The sequence below is a fragment of the Lithobates pipiens genome, unplaced genomic scaffold (assembly GCF_037356315.1).
Source record: "Lithobates pipiens isolate NorthernLeopardFrog02 unplaced genomic scaffold, aLitPip1_a1.2 Scaffold_25, whole genome shotgun sequence".
In the NCBI taxonomy this organism is placed as follows: domain Eukaryota; kingdom Metazoa; phylum Chordata; class Amphibia; order Anura; family Ranidae; genus Lithobates; species Lithobates pipiens.
In genome coordinates, this window is record NW_027507787.1 from 217,630,723 (window position 1) to 217,653,152 (window position 22,430).

General features: G+C 41.8%; 1 protein-coding gene across 1 annotated transcript in view; it reads left to right on the top strand.

The window, feature by feature from the left end:
• PPP2R2D (protein phosphatase 2 regulatory subunit Bdelta) overlaps positions 1 to 22,430 on the top strand; it is a 58,554-nt gene that overhangs the window by 23,653 nt on the left and 12,471 nt on the right. Inside the window, exons 4-9 of the mRNA XM_077455547.1 lie at positions 894 to 1,059; positions 9,278 to 9,390; positions 11,447 to 11,624; positions 16,069 to 16,233; positions 18,436 to 18,605; positions 18,699 to 18,790. Of these exons, the coding sequence (XP_077311673.1) occupies positions 894 to 1,059; positions 9,278 to 9,390; positions 11,447 to 11,624; positions 16,069 to 16,233; positions 18,436 to 18,605; positions 18,699 to 18,790 (884 nt within the window). The remainder of the gene's footprint in view (positions 1 to 893; positions 1,060 to 9,277; positions 9,391 to 11,446; positions 11,625 to 16,068; positions 16,234 to 18,435; positions 18,606 to 18,698; positions 18,791 to 22,430) is intronic.

Here is a 22,430-nt window from a genome sequence, read left to right on the forward strand (position 1 = left end):
GAGTTCGGCTTTAAGTGAGAACTCCATCCGTTGTTATTCTGCAGGTAAACCAAGCACTTTAGACCTCCTCTGATTCCACAGACTTGCAGATAAGAGGGCTTAAGCAATATTATTCTGTACCCCCTCTATAAAGCAAGTACCAGAATTCCACCCATTTCTGTGTTAAAAAGTCAGCACCTGTATTAAAAGTCAGCATCTATAAAAAAAAAAGTGTAGATGATGACTTTTTATAAACACTTACCTGTCCCACGGTCCAGCGATGTGGCCGCCCAAAGCCTAGCTTTCCTCTCTGCTGGCATTGCAAGTGTGGGCACCCGGCTTTGACAGCTTGGGGCTTGACAGCCGGGTGCGCATGCGTGAGTGACGCTGTGCATTCTGACTGGCCAGGCAATCTTCTGGAACCTGTGACGTGTCCCACAAGATTGCAGGGAGAAGAGAACTTCCGCTCGGGCCGTGAGTGGAAGTGGGAGCTGGGCACCCGTCAAAACTAGGTTACTTGCTCCCCCACCCAAAAAAGACATTCCGAATGTGGCATGTCAGGAGTCCTCAAAGCGGGGACCCCCCTTTTTAAATTCCCCCTTCTGTATTATTTGGTGGCCTAATCTGTTAAATGGTACACTTGCAGCTTCCTATCAATGCTTGAGAAGGGTTGACGTATTTCCTGAGAAGAGTTGATATATTTCCTGATAAGATTGCAATGCAAATTGGGGTGAGGCTATGTCCTAATCTTTTAATGGCTTGATTTGTGAATTTCACAATTCCCTTTTCTTTTTTTTTAAACTAATTGTTGTAAATGTGTATATATATTTTTAATGTTTTTACTGATTGAACAGTAAATGACCGGCCTCTTCATGAAACTCAATCTTGGTATGTTTTATTTTTTCCCCCCACAGAGTAAAAACCGTCCTCATTCTAGGGGTGAATACAATGTTTATAGTACTTTCCAAAGCCATGAGCCGGAATTTGACTACTTAAAAAGTCTAGAAATTGAAGAAAAAATCAACAAAATTAGGTGGTTGCCACAGCAAAATGCTGCCCATTTTCTACTCTCCACCAATGGTAAGTATATGACCTATTAAAAAGGCATAAGGATAATATGCAATATTCTTACATGGTTGAATCGGCAGTGAAAAACTTAGTTGGGCTGTCACAAATCGGGGAGATTGAAACAGATTTTATGGTAAATACATATTTAGAGAATGCGTTTGTCTAAAATATTAGCCAATGTGACAAATCTCAAATGCTTCAGTTTTTTTTTTTTTTGTGGAAATTCATATGAAAAATCTTGTACGACAAAGACTTTTTTTTTTTTTTTTTTTTTTTTTTTTTTCAATCGTTCGTCCTTTTTTCGTACGAGAAATTTTGGAGTTTGTCCCTTTTGAGAATTTTCGTTGAAGATTTGGAAATGGCTGTCAGTTGTGTGCACGCTATACGAAAATTGTACGAAAATACTTTGGATGAAAATGTTCGCCTGATTTTTCTTAGAGTGTAAGAGTCTTAAGTCTTGCATGGGTATCTGCTGTAAGGGCTGCCACTAACGATTATTTTCATAATCGATTAGTTGGAAATTTTATTGTTTTGATCTTCTCTTTATAATTAAAAAAAAAAAAAAAAACGTCTTCCTTAAAAAATTTAATTTTAAGAACGTTTGATTTTCTAATCGTTAGTGGGGTCAAATCGAAAGTTCATTTTCAACCACAGTGACGGGAAAGTTTGGAAATAATAGAAAACTTCTTAGTCGTAGTCGTAGGAAGGAGTTTTCAATGTATGTGGTTTTCGTTCAGAAATTGCATTCATTTTAAAAACAATGTTAAAACAAGTGAAAATTTCAAACATTCTTTCATTTACCGAATGTACAAAGATTTTTTTTGTCTAAATATTCTCGTCTGAAAATTGATCTGTGTGGCCAGCATAAGGCTCAGTACACACCTATGCAGTTTGCTTTTGATCTGTATCTGCAGTTCTTTTTGCTGTGCGTTTTTGATTTTTTTTCGCTCGTGATTTTGCTGCGATTTGCTTTTTTTTTTGCATTCTTTTGGCCAATTTGTTGTTGGGCAGATTAAAAAACAAATTGTTGCAAAAACGCATTACATGCTTTTTTGCAGCTTCTTCATTGAAGTATATTGAACCAAAAAAGCAGTTTTGCGTTTAAAAAAAAAAAAAAGTCCCTGACCCTTTCCAAATATGCAGCAGCTGAAAAAAGCATAGATGTCACGTAGGAAACCATGTAAATGAACTGTAGTGCGTTACTGCAAAAAGCACCAAAAAACTCATAGATGTAAACCAGGTCTAAGACATTTAGTAACATAATGGGGGTAAAAAGAAAATAAAATTAGCCCTTTATAGTACAAAAAAAGCAAATCACTACTGTAAGGGGTTCATTTTTTTTTACTGTAGAACTGTGAAAGTAATATTTACAGTAGCGATTATTTGCTCTTTTTGTACTATAAAGGGTTCACTTTAGTTTCTTTTTAACCCCATTATGTTACTGGCCGATTATGAAATTAATCAATTGCTATTTTCATAATCGATTAGTTTCAGCCCTAATCTGCTGTCTTCACCGTTACCTACTGTTTTTAGAAAGTGCACATCCTGTTAGATTTTTCACTTCCTCATTCCTCTGTAGGAAGAGATCATTACTAGACACTGAGAAAGCTGATTGGAGGAAAGGCCTGTAAATTGTTTAGCAGTCTTTCTAGCAACCTCCTCCGACGCTGTCGCCCAGGACCTGAGAACTGATCAGGTTTATAACAGCTGATTTAGAAAAATACACTCAAAAGAACACTGCGCTGCCTAAAAGCTCTTAAAGTAAGCAAAATCAAGCAGCTAACACAACAAACCGATAAATTTGTTTCTAAAAGTAAATACGTGTATAAAGTGTAGCGCTAAGGATGATGGTTTGGATATGGATAGAGCATGTCATAACAGAGCTGAGGAGGAAGAGACAGCTAGGGGACTTGGCTCTTTGGAGAGAGAGATAAGAAAACGCTACAAATAGATGTGCTCAGCTCAAATTTCATGAATCGGGTTTACTTCCTCTTTCATTCCCTGCAAAGGTAAAGCATAATGGACTACTATGCATCGCATAGTAGTCCATTATGTGTCACTTACCTGGCACAGGAGCCAGCGATGTCACCGCTGTCCCCTGTAGTCCGGCGCACCCATCTTCTTGGTGGGTCTCGCTGCTCCGCCGCTGTCATTGGGTGAAGCCGCGATGACGTCACTCCCGTGCATGCGCACGGGAGCCGCCACTCGCGGCATATCGCCGTTGACCACGGCACGCCGCTGTCTATGGCGCATGCGCCGTAGACAGCTGTGCCTGTCTTTCGGCAAATATCTCCTAAACTGTGTAGGTTTAGGAGATATTTCTTGGACCTACAGGTAAGCCTTAATCTAGGCTTACCTGTAGGTCAAAGTGTGTTGTAAGGGTTTACAACCACTTTAAGTCAAGCTTTGCTCTGCACTTTCCACGTTTTTTTTTTTTTTTTACAATTTTTCTTAGAGGAGCTGCACCTAAAAAAAAAATATTAAAAGCCAGCAGCTACTAATATTGCAGCTGCTGACTTTTAATAATATCACACTTACCTGTCCCAGGTTCCAGCGATGTCGGCGGCAGATGACGAGCGATCGCTCGTCTCGCTGCAGCCACCGCCGCCATCCTCTGTCAGGGAATCGGGAAGTGAAGCATGAGGGCTTCACTGCCCGGTTCCCTACTGCGCATGCGCGAGTCGCGCTACGCTGGTTCCCCGCTGTGTCTCTGGGAACTGTGTGCTTCCCAGAACACAATGGGGGGGGGGGGCGGGGGTGGGCGGAGCCATGCGGTGGTCTGGCCGGAAGTGGGTGCAGTTACCTGGATTATCCAGGTAACTGCACCCCCCTCCCCCCCGAAAGGTGCCGATTGTGGCACCGGAGGGGGGGAGGGATAATACTAGCGGAACTTCCCCTTTAGGGTGAAGAACCGCTTTAAGGACTGTAGCCCTTTGTCTGCTAAGGAAATGTCCTTCACACACGGCGATCAAAGGGTTAACAAGTTATTACAGCCATCAACTTGTTATAGCCTCTATCTGAAGGTTCAGTTCTTTGCTCTTGTAGTAATCAGGACAGTTGTAAAGTTGCCTAATCACTTCTATGGGCTGCGGAAGTAACCCTTATGCCGCGTACAAACGACCAGACTTTTCGGCGGTCTTCCCAACGGACTTTCAGCGGAGGTCTGACGGACTTTCCGAACAAACAGACTTGGCCACACACGAACGGACTAAGTCGTTTGAAAGTCCGTTTTGTTTTGAACGTGATGACATAAGGGTACTAAACAAGGAAGTTCAATAGCCAGTAACCAATAGCTGTCCTTGCGTCGTATTTGGTTTGTCGGACTAGCACACAGACGAACTGATTTTTAGACCGGACTGGAGTCCGTTGGAAAGATTTGAAACATGTTTTATTTCTAGGTCAGTCTGACTTTTGGGGAAAAAAAATTCTGCTGGAGCCCACACACGCGATCAAATTGTCCGGATTTCCGTCCACCGGGCCTAGTCTGCCGGAAAGTCCAATTTGTGTGTACGCGGAATTAGGCCTTTTTTTTTTTTTTTTTTTTTTTTAAGCAAACAATTAACTTTAAATGCAGCTAAGCCTAGAGAACACTTCATGCCCTAAAGCTGGTGTGAGTGTGTGTACTGCCTTGTATGCCTGCTATTGGCACATTGACGTGATATGGAAGCGTTAAAAACATGGCTAAAATGCTGCTTCTCTGAGCCTGTGTAAAAGATGTCGCAGTCGATTGGGTTGTTGGCCCCATTGTGTTAGCAATGCAGAAGGGCAGAAGGGATTGTAAACCCTCAACGTTTTTCATCCTAATGCATTCTCTGCGTTAAGGTGAAAAACCTCCTTTGATGCAGCTACCCCCCTTTTACTTACCTGAACCCTGTAGTTCCCATGATAACGAGTGCACTAGCTCCGGCTAGTGTCTTTTTTTGTCCTGATTTGAATAGATTGATAGCAGTGATGGCCATTGGCTTCCGCTGCTGTCAGTCGAATCCAATGATGCGGGGGGGGGGGGGGGGGTGGAGCTGAGTCCTGCTGTCTGTGTCAATAGACACAGCAGCAGGACTTGGAAACACGCCCGCATGGGTGTCCCGAAGGAGAATGCTTGTCTGACGCGGCGCTCGAGAAGAGGCAGAGCCACTGAGGGACCCCAGAAGAGGAGGATCGGGGCCACTCTGTGCAAAATTGACTGCAGAGGTAAGTATGACATGGTGGGTGTTTGTTTTTTTTTGTTTTTTTTTCTCAAAACGAGGCTTTAGTAACCTTTTAAGGACATGCACGGACCACATACATACTACTACAAGTGTAAATTGTTACGTATATATTAGGGCTGAAACAACTAATCGATTATGAAATTAATCGATTACTATTTTCATAATTGATTAATCAGGCAGTTACAAAATGGGGTTAAAGTTAATGAGTCTGATGATATTTACCAGATTGACCATTTCATAGTATATCTCTCCTCTAATAGTATATCCAGTATATATCCTCTAATAGTATATACAGTGTATCTCTTCTGTCTGTCATTCCCTGGATTAGATATTTTGCTCCCTAACCATATAGTTGGTTATTTATATTAACCACTGCATATAGAGATATTTAAAGTGGTTGTAAACCCTTACAAACCACTTTGACCTACAGGTAAGCCTAGATTAAGGCTTACCTGTAGGTCCAAGAAATATCTCCTAAACCTACACGGTTTAGGAGATATTTGCCAAAAGACAGGCTCCGCTGTCTATGGCACATGTGCCATAGACAGCGGTGCGGTTAACGGTGATATGCCGCGAGTGGTGGCTCCCGTGCGCATTTGCGGGAGTGACGTCATCGCGGCTCAGTCAAATGACAGCGGCGGAGCAGTGAGACCCACCTATGCGATGCATAGTAGTCAATTATAGAGGTCGACCGATATATCGGCCGATATTTGCCGTTTTTTAAATAATCGGCATCGGCCAATTGTGCTGATAAAAAGCCGATTTAGAACTACAGCGGGACTTTGAAATGACTTCTGTAATAGAAGTCAGTGTAAGTTGCCTGAGTCTTCATAGAAACGTCTTTCCTCCTCTCTGGGCAGCCTGCCAAGAAAAGAACAGAAAGATACAATGTTTACACTTATGAATGAAATCATCTCTGTGTGTAGAAGTTCTCAGTTTAACCATTTAAAGACTAAATCTTTTCTGACACTTGTTGCTTACAAGTAAAAATCCTGTATTTTCTGCCAGAAAATCACTTGGACCCCCCCAAAAATTATATATATTTTTTTAGCAGAGATCCTAGGGAATAAAATAGCGGTTGTTGCAATATTTTATGTCACACGGCATTTGCACAGGTCTTTCAAATGCATTTTTTTGGGGGAAAAATACGCTATTTAAAAAATAAAATAAAAACAGTAAGGCTCCGTTCACACAGGGGGCGACGCGAGGCGACACGACTTGCCGTGCCGCGACCTGACAAGTCGCCCCCGTTCTGTACTACGGAACCGTTCTAAGAGGAGCGACTCGAGTCGCTCCGACTTAGAAAAAAGGTTCCTGTACTACTTTTGGGCGACCTCGGGCGACTTGCATTGACTTCTATACAGAAGTCATTTGCAAGTCGCCGCTGAGGTCAGGGCAGGTCGCGGCGAGGCAAGTCGTGTCGCCTCGCGTCGCCCCCTGTGTGAACCGAGCCTAAAGTTAGCCCATTTTTTTTTTTTTTTTTTTTTTTTTCGTACAAAAGTTTTGACTACCTGTTTTTTATTTAATATACAGGTTGTTTTTTTTTTTTTTTAATCTAAATCATACATACAAGTAAACTGATTGGAGGTTTGTTTTGTTTAATAAATGTTTAAATGTAAGAAATTTTCTGTATCACTTATGAAGGCTGCTTTCACACTGGAGCGGGCAAGCGTTGATGGTAAAACGCAAGTTTTAGCGGCTCTTTACCATCATTTTAGCGGTGCTATTTGGCTGCTAGTGGGGCACATATAACCCAGCTAGCGGCCAAGGAAGAGGTTAAATGCGCCCATGAAGCACTGCTGCCAAATCGCAGTGGTGCCCATTCATATCAATGGGCAGGATCGGTGGAGGAGTGGTATACACCACTCCAAATGTGCTGCTTGCAGGACTTTTTTTTTAGGATCCTGCCAGCGCATCGCCTCAGTGTGAAAGCACTCTGTCTTTCACACAGACTGCAGGGGAGCCATTTTGCAGGCACTTTACAGGCGCTATTTTTAGCCCAAAAGCGCCTGAAAAACACCCCAGTGGGAAAGATGTGTTAGATCAAGGGGGATTAGAATAATAAAAAAGGAAAAAAATAAATAAATAAAATCGGCCTAACATATCGGCCCAAAAAAATCGGCATCATATATCGGCTATCGGCCGCCATGATTTCTAAATATCGGCATTGGCCAGAGAAAAACCCATATCGGTCGACCTCTAGTCCATTATGCTTTACCTTTGCAGATAATCAAAGAGGAAGTAAACCCATCAGGATTTACTTCCTCTTTAAGAATATATTGCCTATTTTTAAAACTTTACATATTAGCTAAATTATACACCACACTTTTTTTTTTCGGTTGATAACCGATTAATCGAAACAATTGGCCAACTAATCGGTTATGAAAATAATTGTTAGTTGCAGCCGTAGTATATATGTAAGCAGCAATCACACAGAACCTCAGGTAGTGCCACGTGCATATTACTTCTAGGACTATAATTTGAATAAAGGTTAACAAGCTGTTTTGGGTGTCATAGTGTGTCGCTGTTTCGTAGGATCAAGCAATTTTGAGGCCCGGCCTATTTGGTAATTATTTACATGTCACAGTCATGTCTTTAATATCTTACTAACAAATTGAGACTATATTGTTTTTGTGCACTGAAATTAATTTTAGTGTATTTCTGTTGAAAATATAAATTTGATAAACACTTTTTAAATATTGTGCAACATAAACAAAAAAAAAAAAAAAAGACTGCCATTTTATTTGACAGACCTTTTGTCATCCAGAAAATATTTTTTGGGGGATTTTAAAGTAAGATTTTAAGCAAAAAAATGTTTAAACAAATAAAGAAAAGTTGGTCCAGCAGCAAACGGGTTCAATTATATGTAAAAAACCCTCACCTTGTAAAACAAACCAATTTAAAATCAAAGTAAAAGACAAAATATTTAAGTGTTTTGTATATACAGTGGGGAAAATGTAATTATTTGATCCCCTGGAGATTTTGTAAGTTTACCCACTTACAAAGAAATGAAGGGTCTTTAATTTTTCTCATACATGAATTTTAAATGAAAGCGAATATCAACCAAAAATCCAGAAAAAACGCATGGTATAAATGTTATAAATTGAGTTGCAGTTCACTGAGTAAAATAAGTATTTGATCCCCAAGCAAAATATGACTTAGTACTTGGTGGAGAAACCCTTGTTGGCAAGCACAGAGGTCAGACATTTCTTGTAGTTGGTTATCAGGTTTTCACACATCTCAGGAGGGATTTTCACTGAACTGCAACTCAATTTATAACATTTGGTACATTGTATGTTAATGCAACATGTCTTTACCTCAAATTTCTCCACTATTCTGAACAAAACACGCTAATCGGGAAATATTTTAGAAAAAAAGAACTATATAAGTATGCTCTATGAATGGGAACATATAACATATTTGTGGTTTCTCAAATTTGACTGCAAAGGGTTTCCTCATCCTTTATCTTGGTCAATTCCCTGCCCCGCCCCCGTTTTTTATTTTTATTTTTTTCCCATTTGTCACAAATCTTGCTGTTGCTCCAGAGCTTAGTAAATGATGCAAAGCTTTACTTTGTAAAGACCACCCAATCACATGAAAGGAAATTAATTTTTGCTTGCACATGATTGGATGATGGAAGTCAGCAGAGCTCATCAACATCATTTACTAGTCTCTGGAGTATCTGCACTTTGCAAAAGCACAGTTTATTTGTTTTTTAGTAAATCAACCCCTATGTGTTTACCCCAGTGACAACTCGTGCAGACGGGTAAAGACTGAGATTACTAAACGGTTTGTTACATTTTTTTGTTGTCCTGTACCGTACACAGAAATGTGTGTATTTTGTTCTGCTTTATGCAGTGTCTTGTTTTCCATCCTAATAAAAAAAAAAAAAATTATATATATATATATATATATATATATATATATATATATATATAATATATATTACATTTTCATCCAGTCTGCACAACTGATCTTATAAGCACTTTAATGGGTGTGTTTTTTTTTTTTTTTTTGTTTAACAGATAAAACAATAAAGTTGTGGAAAATTAGTGAACGTGACAAAAGAGTAGAAGGCTACAACTTGAAAGATGACGATGGCAGGCTACGGGATCCATTTAGAATCACCTCTTTACGGGTATGGACCATCTCTCTGCTTTTAGTTCTTTTTTTGTTTTGTTTTTTCCCTCAAATATTTTTTTTTCCCCTCAATAATAATAAAAATAAACGCCCTTAAAATGGTGGTCATGCAGCCAACACCATTTCTTCTTCCTCTGGCCCAGGAAGCACCATATGTAGTCTAGCAGCTTTTCTCAGCTTTGAGCCCTCAGGGTGTTGCAGCAAAAGGGCAAAAAATCTGCTATATACTCCTGTATACAGACAGAAGAGAGCACGGCCTTCACTTTTCAGTGGTTCTCTTCCCTTCTGTGCTGCTTTCTATATTCTTGCTGATCACCCAGAAGTCTGTGCGGGAGCCCTGCCGGCATCTTACATTGCGAAGGACAGGTCAGCTTTATGGGTTACTGACAGGATTATAGATGGCAGCAGAGAAAGAGGTGAGTGCTGTGTTGTCTCACTCCTGTGTGTGTGTGTATACAGGTGTTAACACACAGGGTTTGAATTTTTTACCTAAAATGGAACCTCCGCTGATCGGATCCCTCCCCCCCTCCGGTGTCACAATTGACACCTTTCAGGGGGGAGGGGGGTGGAGATACCTGTCAAAGACAGGTATTTTCACCCACTTCCGGGCATAGACTCCCGTGGGAGTCTACGCCATTTCCTGCCCTGCCGCGCTGTCTGCTGGGACACACACGGGTCCCAGTGACAGTGCGGAGATTTCCTATTGCGCGGCTCGCACATGCGCAGTAGGGAACCGGGAAGTGAAGCAGATTCGCAGGTGAGTGTCCATTTATTAAAAGTCAGCAGCTGTAGTATTTATAGCTGCTGGCTTTTAATATTTTTTTTTTTTTGGTGGAATCCCTCTTTAAGGTACTTGTATAGTCCCGTCAATTTACGCAGAGCTTTACATATACATTGTACATTCACATTGGTCCCTACCCTCAAGGAGCTTACAATCTAAGGTCCCTAACTCGCACTCATTTACTAGGACCAGTTTAGACAGAAGCCAATTAACCTACCAGTATGTATTTGGAGTGTGGGAGGAAACTGGGGTACCTGGAGGAAACCCACACAGGCATAGGAAGTACATGCAAGGCAGGTAGTGTTGGGATTCGAACCAGTGACCCTTTTGACTGCTAGGCGAGAGTGCTACCCACTACACCACTGTGCTGCCCATCTCTTCCCCAGACTGCCAGAAGGGGGGAGAGAGCACAGCCCACACCACCTCCCAGGTCTTTGCTTTTGTCACTAATCTTGTAGTGATGGGGGATGTGGTGGGATGAAAGGTTTGCTAGGAGAGGGACTTCGGAAATGAGCGGGGTTGGGATATTTGTGCTAGGAGAGAGAATTTGGAGGGTTGGATTTGTGCTAGCAGAGGGGATTTGGGGGAGGATTTATAACCTACAAACTCCATTGTAGGGCTTGTTTGTACCAGGTGCAGTGGGGTAACGTATGTGAAATTTTTTGCGGATGCACGTGGATTCCATTCCTTCTTAATGGCAACCCCAGGCACCTAGCAAATGCGCATGTTTGCGCCTGCTAAAATGCATGATACCGCAGTAGCTTTTTTGCATGTTTCAATCACATAGAGCAGTCCATTAAAAGACACAGTGCATGGGAATGTGCAAAAAAGCACATGCGCCTCAGACTTGTGTGCCCCGAGATTGTTCACAAATTCTACATGGTGCCTTGACTGAAAAAAAAAAAAGTTTGAGAAACGCCTGTCTAGGAGGGGAGGTACTGTATGTCTGTCGGTCAGATGAGGTTAGATTGACACTGATCTTCATCCAATGGGAAGTGGGATGGCAGGAGCAGGCGGATCACCCAGAGTAACCTGTGCAGCAATAGCACTTTCTTAGAACAGAAGATATTCACAAATCTCATTCCATCACTTAGCCAAACAGAGGATTATTCCTCATTACAGTAGTGGACAAAACGTATTATGTAATTTTTTTATTGGTATGTGAATTTTAGGGTTTTTAAAAACAAGTGTACTATAATATTGCTGTTCAGGTTGTTTATAGGTTCGCTATTTATGGTTTCCGTTTTTTGTTTTTTTGTTTCTCTTTTTTCAGGTGCCAATTTTAAGGCCCATGGACTTAATGGTTGAAGCAAGTCCAAGGAGGATATTTGCAAATGCACATACATATCACATAAACTCTATTTCAGTAAATAGTGACCATGAAACTTACCTTTCAGCAGATGACCTGAGAATTAATTTATGGCATTTAGAAATTACAGATAGAAGTTTTAGTATCCTTTTCTGGTGACCTGTGTATTTGCCTATCCTATCAGTTTTTGTGTGTATATATATATATGTGTGTGTGTGTGTGTGTGTGTGTGTGTGTGTATATAAATACATATTCGCAAAAATTAGTACACTCTTTTTTCGTAAATATTTTATTATATCTTTTCACGTGACAACAGGCAGAAGAAATGACACTTTGCTGCAATGTAAAGTAGTGAGTGTACAGCTTGTATAACAGTGTAAATTTGCTGTCCCCTCAAAATAACTCAACACACAGCCATTAATGTCTAAACCACTGGCAACAAAAGTGAGTACACCCCTAAGTGAAAATCTCCAAATTGGGCCCAAAGTGTCAATATTTTGTGTGGCCACTCTTATTTTCCAGCACTGCCTTAACCCTCTTGGGCATGGAGTTCACCAAAAATTCACAGGTTGCCACTGGAGTCCTCTTCTACTCCTCCATGACAACATAATGGAGCTGGTGGATGTTAGAGACCTTGAGCTCCTCACCTTTTGTTTGCGGATGCCCTGCAGATGCTCAATAGGGTTTAGGTCTGGAGACATGCTTGGCCAGTCCATTACCTTTTACCCTCCGCTTCTTTAGCAAGGCAGTGGTCGTCTTGGAGGTGTGTTTGGGGCCGTTATGTTGGAATACTGCCCTGCGGCCCAGTCTCCAAAGGGAGAAGATCATGCTTTGCTTCAGTATGTCACAGTACATATTGGAATTTGTGGTTCTCTCAATGAACTGTAGCTCCCCAGTGCTGACAGCACTCATGCAGCCCCAGAACATGACACTCCCACCACCATGCTTGACTGTAGGTAAGACACACTTGTCTTTGTACTCCTCACCTGGTTGCCACCACACACTCTTGTCACCATCTGAACCAAATACGTTTATTTTGGTCTCATCAGGCCACAGGACATGGTTCCAGTAATCCATGTCTTCAGCAAACTGTTTGCTGGCTTTCTTGTGCATCATCTTTAGAAGATACTTCCTTCTAGGACGATAGCCATGCAGACCAATTTGATGCAGTGTGCGGCGTCTGGCCTGAGCACTAACATGCTGACCCCCTCACCTCTTCAACCTCTGCATCAATGCTACGCATTTCCTAAAGACAATCTCTGGATATGACGCTGAGCACATGCACTCAATGTCTTTGGTTGACCATGGCGAGGCCTGTTCTGAGTGGAACCTGTCCTGGTAAGCCACTGTTTGGTCTTGACCACCATGCTGCAGCTCAGTTTCAGGGTCTTGGCAATTTTCTTATAGCCTAGGCCATCTTTATGTAGAGTAACTATTCTTTTTTTTTTTTCAAATCCTCTGAGTTCTTTGCCATGAAGTGCCATTTTGAACTTCCAGTGACCAGTAAGAGAGAGTGAGAGCGATGACAAATTGAACACACCTGCTCCCCATTCACACCTAAGACCTTGTAAGGCTCCATTCACACTATTCGGTTTTCTGCAGATTTTTGTCTTTGGATTTATCAAAATGATGTAGTGCAAGGGCCTGCCTGACTGTATTCAAATTGAAACTCTTTAGGTTTGTTCTCATATTATATGGTTTTGGTAAATCTGAAGACCAAAATCTGCAGAAAATCTAATGTGTATGGGGTCTGACACTGAGTCGCATGATACGGGGGGAGGGAAAATGGCTAATTGGGCCCAATTTGGACGTATTCACTTAGGGGTGTACTCACTTTAGTTGCCAGCGGTTTAGACATTAATGGCTGTGTTGAGTTATTTTGAGGGGACAGCAAATTTACACTGTTATACAAGCTACTCACTACTTTACATTGTACACAAGTGTCATTGATTTATTTGGAGTTGCAATTTACTGTTGCCTTTGTATAGTCTACTGACAGATTTCTTTCTTGGGTCATTTGGGGTTTTAATCAAGATAACAAAGGTGCTGATGGGGAGTAATTTGCAAAAAAAAACAGGAGGATTTATAAAGGGCATATACATCGGGTCTAGTTTTTAGTCACCAAAAACTGACTTGCACAATCTAGTGTAAGTACTAGAGCTGTAAAATGTTAAAATAGTTTGGTACAAATTTGGGTTAAAGGATAAGTTCAACTTTGGGAACGTGTTACATGTTCCAGCTCCTCCAGCTATCCCTCTGATCCACTGTCAAAAAAATTTGAAGAGCGTGGCCAGGCAGGGCTCTGCCCACACGGCCGCGTTATTCATTCAGAGTTCTGTGACTGAATAGACTACTGACAGCCTGTCAGTAATGTCATATATGGACAGCCTTAGCAGCTGATGGGTTGTAGTTCTTAATGAACTAGAAGGGGGTTGGTGAGCCTCGTAGTTTATTGAATCTTCCTGGACTGAAGAAACTGCCTGCCCATATCAGAGATATGGGCAGACAGCTATGCAAACAGTCTGCAGGAGTTGGACATTGCACCCGCGGTGTGTGTGTGTGTGTGTGTGTGTGTGTGTGTTTTTTTTTTTTTTTTTTTTTTTTTTCAAGGTAAACTTATCCTTTAAACTTGAGCTAGGTGCATCTTCATGTATTTTCAAGTTTCATACACTCTACACCCACAAATGTAGTCGGAGCCATTGAGTTATGTGAATGAATGAACTACAAGTACCGACATGCTTTGGGGCTGTCTGCTTGTAGTTCTTAATGAACTACCACTTCTCTGTTGAGCACTCTGGTAGTTCATTGATTTTTCCCATCAGTGTGAAACAGCCTGCCCATACACTGACAGTCTACAGGAGACCTGCTGATTGTGAGTGCAATGCTTTCCTGGCCCCTAGAAGAAGAAAAAAAAATGCGCTTTTATTTTTTTTTCCTGCCAAAAAAGTGCTATTATGAATTTATTTTTTTGTTTTTTGTGAACTTATCCTTTTTTTTTTTTTTTTTTTTTTCTCCTGCCGATGAGCCCCTTATGCTGATAAGGCACAGATTGTGCTCCATTCACTTCTTTAGCTGCTACAGTGGCCAGGGTAAGTGACATCTGAAACCAAAAGTGACAAAATCATCTAACTTCCAGGCCCTTGCTAGTTGGGGTAGATTGGGTCTCCCTCTGCTCTACCTGCCAATACCAGATATGCAAGTCCCAGGCCTCCAGGTGGGACAGTGGAGCCCAGGAAATATGGCAGCAAGTTGCTGTTTTTTCTGTAGAGGAAGCTGTCCTGCAAATGTAGCAGTTAGGGTGTTGATATAAACCATATACCACTGACAGGGCTGCTTACTATGATCAGTTTTTTTTTTTTTTTTATTCATGTACAATCTTTAGCCTACAAAAAAAAAAAAAAAAAAAAAAATACACTATAACTGCACCGAGTTGGTCGTTTGTCTTAAATTTGTTAGTGCATCTAAATCTGCTAGTGTATATAGCACGCCCCTTAGTCTGATGATGCTGCTGTCCAAAGGTGCTCCTTCATCCAGAGTGGGGGTCACTCCAACAGAGAAGGTGTTACTGGCCATATCACAAGGTGAAAACTGAGGGGAAGAAGCTTAAATAAAAACTAGTGCAGCCATCATGTCTAAGGATTGCTGAGCTGCAATATGGTAAGTTTTTGGTTTTGGGTTTAATACCGCTTTTAATAGTGGCAGCTTAAAGTGATTGTAAAGTCTCGTTTAAAAAAAACAAAAGAACCCTGTCATACTTACCTACTCTGTGTAGTGGATTTGTACAGAGCAGCCCCAATCCTCCTCCTTGGGTTCCTCTTCGCTGCTCCTGGTCCCCCCCCCCCTCTCCTGTTGAGTGCCCCCACAGCAAGTGGCTTGCTATGGAGGCACCCAAGCTGCAGCTCCGTATGTCCATTCAGACACTGAGCTGGCGTTGGGCCCCACCCCCTCTCTCCCATGATTGGCTAACCGACAGCTGCGGGATACAACGGCACCATGGCTGTGTCTCAGCCAATGGGGAGGGAAAGTCTCGACTGCCGAGGGATTTGTGGACTTTACTGGAGAGCGATGGGGCTCGGGTAAGTATTAGGGGGTGCTTGGGAGGCTGCTACACACAGAAGACTTTATCTTAATGCATAGAATTTATTAAGATAAACCTTCTGCTCTTACAACCACTTTAATTTTTATTTTTTTTAAACAAAAAAGTATATGTGTGTGTGTGTGTGTGTGTGTGTGTGTGTATATATATATATATATGTGTATATATATATATATATATATATATATATATATATATATATATATATATATATATATATATATATATATATATATATATATATATATATATATTATTTTTTTTTTTTTTAAGTGTCCTGGATGAACTTGTACTGTATAGAAATCTTGAAAAGGTTTTTTATGTGGGATGCAGAACAGTCTGGTACAGATCTAGTGCCGGTGTTGGATCAAGACAGCTGTATTCTTTGATTAGATGTGTTTTGTCATAGTTTATGGTTCCTTCAAATCCAGTGTCACATTAAGAAAATCTTAATTGAAATGTGGAAAATTGTCCTTAACACTGCTTTCAGACATTGTAGATATTAAGCCTGCTAACATGGAGGAATTAACAGAAGTTATCACAGCTGCTGAGTTCCATCCTCATCAATGTAACGTGTTTGTCTACAGCAGTAGCAAAGGAACAATTAGACTTTGTGACATGCGGGATTCAGCACTCTGCGATAGACATTCAAAATGTAAGCAATGCTCCTTTCTCCTCTAGGGAACATTTGCTGCTTCTCCAGATAAGGTTCTGGCACCTCTCAAAACAGGATGTAATAAACTATTGGTAAAGTACCATTTACTTAAAGTGGAACTTTAGTCAGAAAATAAGTGTTGCTAGAAGACTTTAGGCTGGGCTCTTTTGCAGGTATAGCTATGTAAAACAATACAAAATAAGTGCTTATACTGTTTAAAATTCTGCAATGCACTGTCTCTCCCTGCTCTGCACATGCTCAGTTACTCTCTATTTTTCGGCACTGTGCTTAAAATCGGAGCCACTAGAGGCCATTCTGCTGAGAGCCTAAAGATTTACTGCTGCCAGGGGGCTCTGGGCTTTAGCAAAATGGCAGCCTCCAGCAAGAAGAAACTGGAGCAATACTGGAGGGAACTTGCAGCACACGATAACTTTTGGTAGCGTAATTAATGTGGGATGTATGTTCCTTGCTAAAGGACATTATTTTTCATCAAGTTGTGGGTAAAGGCCCGCTTTAATGGTAGCTAAATATTTTGCCAAGTCATTTTTATACCTATTTGTACCATCTGGTGACTATGAATAGATTTTGAAAGGAAGCAACTCTGATAATGTGCTCTTTGCCCACCCATACACTGATGACAGATGACACTAATACGTGACACTGACAGATGACACTAATAGGTGGCACTGATGACAGATGGCACTTATACGTGGTACTGGGGACAGCTGGCTCTGTGAGCACTTTATCCCCCAAACACCCCCCCCCCCCTTTTTTTTTTTTTCCCTTGACACTGCAGCCGTTCGCTCTCCCTCCTCACGCACTGTCTGTGTGAGGAGGGAGAGCTGGCGATGAGAGATGATCTTGTATGTTTACATATGAGATCATCTCCCATTGGACACTGCGATCGAGTGCTAAATGGCCGTTGTAATTGGCCATTTAGCATGATCTGTGATTGGCTTTGTCCAGGGGACACAGCCAACGCAGAACTTCCCCGATGCGCGCCCGTGGCGGCGCGCATTGGGGAAGTAAACAGGAGGACGTCCTCCCAGCAATTGGAGTCCGCGCTGCAGCCGTCTTTTGGCTATAGCGTGTGCACCGAGTGAGTGTTCAAAACGTAAAGAAGATACAGTATTTAAAATGTAAACAGGCGGGGCCCATGTGCTTGAGCCCAGTCAAGCCCAATGGTAAGTCCGGCCCTGGGTCCATGTATGAGATCTGGTGCAAGCAGCATCAGGGGGCAGACGTAGGCTACCAGGGTGAAAAGGCCTTCTGCCAGTGATGTATTATTAAGATGACGCAGGCAGAGTGGAAATGAGTATTTGACAAGATATGAAAACAAAAAGGATGATATGAGGCGTGTCTAAAAAGTTCAGTGAATGGTATCCGAAAACAAACCGGAAGATGTAAACAAATTGCATTTATTGACCTTCAAAATAATCGCCATCGTTAACACACTTTTGGCAACGTTCATTACGTTTCTGGAAACTGTCAGCAATGGCCTCTTTAGGAATTGATCGCACAACCGCTGTCACGCTTTCTTGGATTGCCGCCACGTTCAGAAAACATGACACTATCCAGGCGGTGAAACAGAAGTGCGCAGGCACCGGATCAGGGGAGTACGGTGGATGATTGAGAACAGGTACGCCGCGGTGAAACAATCACATTGCGCAGGTGCGTTTTTGTGCAGCAACATCCACTGTCCAGTCCTGTACAACTCTGGCTGAACACGGCGCATTGTTGTAGCAACTATTTCAAAAATTGATGTTCACTCATTGACTCCCTTGCACTGTGACTCTACCTCTCCCACTGACTATGTTCGTCTGCCCGCAGCGATTTTACCCTGATGGTGATGTGTACTCCACGCCAGGTGCGGCTTCCTCATGTTTCTGGATAGCCATGTGCATGCGCACGCATCTGGCCCACGTTGCCATTGAGATATCGGACCATTCGTCTAACGCTTTAGACACCCCTCATATGTAACACTTGGACTTATTTAAATACTTGAAGATCGAGTTGGCAGTTTTAATAGATTGGTGGGGGTGAAGGTGGAGCTGGAGGGTCTGCTTTAAGATTCTCCTCGAGGATAAAGAACTTGGTCACTATGGATTTATTTTTAAATCTCAAAACAGTTTTTGTGCTTGTTAATCGTGTCATCCTCTTCACTCATATGAACATCTGACTCTTTAAAATGTATATTTCTAGTTTTTGAAGAACCTGAAGATCCCAGCAGCAGATCGTTTTTCTCTGAAATCATCTCCTCTATATCGGATGTCAAATTTAGTAATAGTGGCCGCTACATGATGACCAGAGATTACTTGTCTGTCAAAGTCTGGGATCTCAACATGGAGAGCAGGCCGGTAGAAACATATCAGGTTAGTTTGTGTCCTGCTTGCTTTCATGTTCTTAGTTTTGTACGCATATGAGCAAACTTTCTTAACTAAACTTATGCTGTAAACATTGCACAGGTTCATGAATATCTTCGAAGTAAACTTTGTTCCCTGTATGAAAATGACTGCATCTTTGACAAATTTGAGTGCTGCTGGAATGGATCTGACAGGTGAGTGTTTGAGTAGGTAGAAATTTCCAGTGCATGAAGGTAAACTACGATGGTTTTATTTTCGACATCTGCTTTAAAGTTGTATTTCCACTTTTGCAGTCAAATTTGAGAAAAACCCTCACTGTTTGTGTTCCCGGTCCCATTGCATACCTTTTTAATACTGGGTACTTTTACCCCCTTTCTGCCCAGGTCAATTTTCATCTTTCAGCGTGGTCACAGTTTGAATGACAATTGCACGATTATGCAACTCTGTACCCAATTTTTTTTTGTCATGCTAATGGCTTTCTTTTGGTGATAATCACCGCTGGGTTTTTATTTATTTATTCTAAATAAAATGCAAAAAAAAAAAAAACCCCGAAAATTTTGAAAAGTTTAGTAGTAAGTCATTTGTTTCCTTCACTGATGAGGCAGCACTTATATGCATCCCTGAAAGGTAGCCCTGACTGGTATCACTTAAAATGGGCACAGATTGGCGCAGCGCTGATAATGGGGGCACAGAAGATGTTTACTTGAATTCGGCTGTGATTGGAGACAGCTAAACACATAGGTAAAGAGCCATGTCCATCAGCTCTTTACCAACATCGGGGTTGTTCCATGTCCCGGACTGGGGCAATGTCATATGACGTTGTCCCAGAACGAGAGAGCAACCCCACTCACCGTCTGTCTATATGCAGGCGGGAGGTAGTTTCAATTATCAGCGAGTCTATCCTGAGAACTGGTTGAGCTTCCCCCTTATTAAAGGGATTGTAAAGTAAATATTTTTTTTTGCTAAAATAACAAACATGTTATACTTGCCTCCACTGTGCAGCTCGTTTTGCACAGAGTGGCCCCGAACCTGCTCTTCTGGGGTCCCTCGGCGGCTATCCCTGCTTCTTTCATGCGAGCTCCCTCGCATGGTGAGAAGCACCTGCGGGCGTGCTCTCGTGATACATCCAGCGGCTATAGCAGCTCGCTGTATAACACTGCCCCGCCCGCCGGCGCGCCACGTAATTGGTTGTGATTGACAGCAGCGCAAGCCAATGGCTTTGCTGCCTTCAATCCATCCACTCCAGCCAATCAGTGGCCAGGCTGAGCGGAGAAGAGGATGGCGGGGACCAGAGCGGGACTTTCGAGGGGTGAGGTAAGTAAAACGGGGGGGGGGGGGTTGGGGGTGCCGGCACTGTGAGATGTTTTTTTCACCTTAATGCATAGAATGCATTAAGGTGAAAAAACATTTACCTTTACAACCCCTTTAACATACAATGCAGGAAGCCAGCATCTAAATATTTAACCACCTTCGCTAGGACAGACCTTGTTTAAATCTAGTTTACAACTTATGAAGTCTGCCAACACAGTGTGGAAGGCGGTAATTATGTACACAACTCTACAGCCCTCTCATAAACAAGAGCCAAACTGGATTTATCAGAAAACTGCATCTGAAATTTTAAAGTGGTTTTAAACCCCTTACAACCACTTTAACCTACAGGTAAGCTTAGATTAAGGCTTACCTTTTAGGTGCAAGAAATATCTCCCAAACATAAAAGGTTTAGGAGATATTTGCAAGAATAGCATGCGCTGTAGACATTGGCCGCAGGTGCACTGAGCGTGCCGTTTCTAACGGCGATCATGCCGGGAATGATGTCATCGCGGCTCCGACTTCCTTTTTAAACAGTAATGTTTGATTAAAAAAAAATGATATATATATATATATATATATTATATATAATTTTTTTTTTTATACACACACACAGTGTTTTTGTGTGTATAGATATCTATATCTCATACCGTAACATAAATTCCCAGATATTATAATTATACTATGGGATCACGCACAAAGTAGGTTATCCCAATTTGGCTGCAGAAATGGATATGCATTTTAAATGTGTGCTTTAACCACTTCAGCCCGGAAGATTTTATCCCCTTCCTGACCAGAGCACTTTTTGCGATACGGCACTGCGTCGCTTTAACTGACAATTGCACAGTCGTGCAGCATTACACCCAAACAAAATTGAAAATTTTTGTTCCACCCCATTTTTGCGCTATAAACAAGAAAAGCAACAGTTTTAGGGGGGAAAAAAGCTATATTTTTAACTTTTTGCTATATCTCCCCCCCTCCCCCCAAAAAATAAATAAATAAATCTCTCTCTCTTATATACACACACATTGTGTGTCTCTCTCTCTCTCTCTCTCTTGTGCAAAAGTTATAGCGCCTTCAAAATAGGGGATAGATTTCTGGCATTTTTATAAAAAAAAATTTTTTTATTCGTAATGGCGGTGATCTGCGATTTCACCCCCACCCCCCCCCCCCCCTCATGACTGCAACATTATGGCAGGCACTTTTGACACCATTTTGGGACCATTGTCATTTATGCAGCGATCATTGCTATAAAAATGCACTGATTACTTTGGAAATGACACTGGCAGGGAAGGAGTTGAACACTAAGGGGTGATCAACAGTTTTGGTGTGTCCTAGGGAGGTATTCTAACTGGGGGGGGGGGGCTACCACTGACATGACAACGATCACTGCTCATGATTACAGGGAGCGATGATCTGTCATGTAGGCAGAACAGGGAAATGCCTTGTTTACATAGGCATCTCCCCGTTCTTCCACTCCGTTACACGATCGCGGTTACAGAGTATGTGGCGTGTGGTCGCGTGCACCCGCAATGCCGTGATTTAAACAGGATGTACGCCCATTTGCCCAGCCATGCCATTGTGCTGACGTACACTGTTGTGTGCTGGTCGGCTAGTGGTTAATCAAAACTACAAACTGACTTGTGCATTAAGAGATGACTCAATGTGCTAATTTGTGTACATGAATGTAGATTTCATTTTGGGGTATGGAGTTCAGTGAATAACGGGATCTATATCCAAAACTCAGAGGCTGGAAACCATAAAAGGTAGCTTAAGGCTCCATGCACACTTTGGCTTAAAAACGCTGTTAATAACTTTTTGTAGTAGCGGTTTAGGAGCGTTTGCATTTTATTAGCGCTTTTGCAGTAAAAGGATGAAAACGCTCCAAGAAACTCAAGAAAAACAATTTTTTTTTCTGCTCCTAGACGCTGAAGCGAAAACGCGAATAGCCTAAAGTAGTGTGCATGGACACATAGGATAACACTATTTAGCTTCTAGGAGCAGAAAAAAAAGCTAGTGTGCATGGAGCCTTAAACTCGTAGCTGGAAAAAAAAAAAAAGATAATTGTGTCATTTGAGGACATGAAGGAGGGGAGTGTCGTTTACCACTTTAGATGCCTGTATGTGGCTGAGTAGTCAGTGGCCAGACCTAAACCTTGTAGCTCTCCCTCATTTTGTGTCTGTTTGCACCAGGTTGGCTTTTTTTAGGACTTTTTTTTTTTTTTGCCAGAACCACCATTTTAAAATTCCCGCTGCCTCCTCCCCCTCTGATGTAATTACACAGCAATGTGTAGTTGGGGTTGAGGGTGAGGAGTAATATGCACACCAACTCCTGGCTTGAAGCTCCAATCTATAGATCACAAAGCTTTTTTTATGAGGCTGCTTAACAGTGCTTTAAAAGTTCCACAGTTCTAGAGAAGTGTTTCTCTGCCTCCTTACTGCGACTAGCACAAAACTCAAGCCCTGCGGTTTGTTTTTTTTTGTTTGTTTTTTTGTATTTTTTTGTTTTTTTGTCAGCTAGCATGTG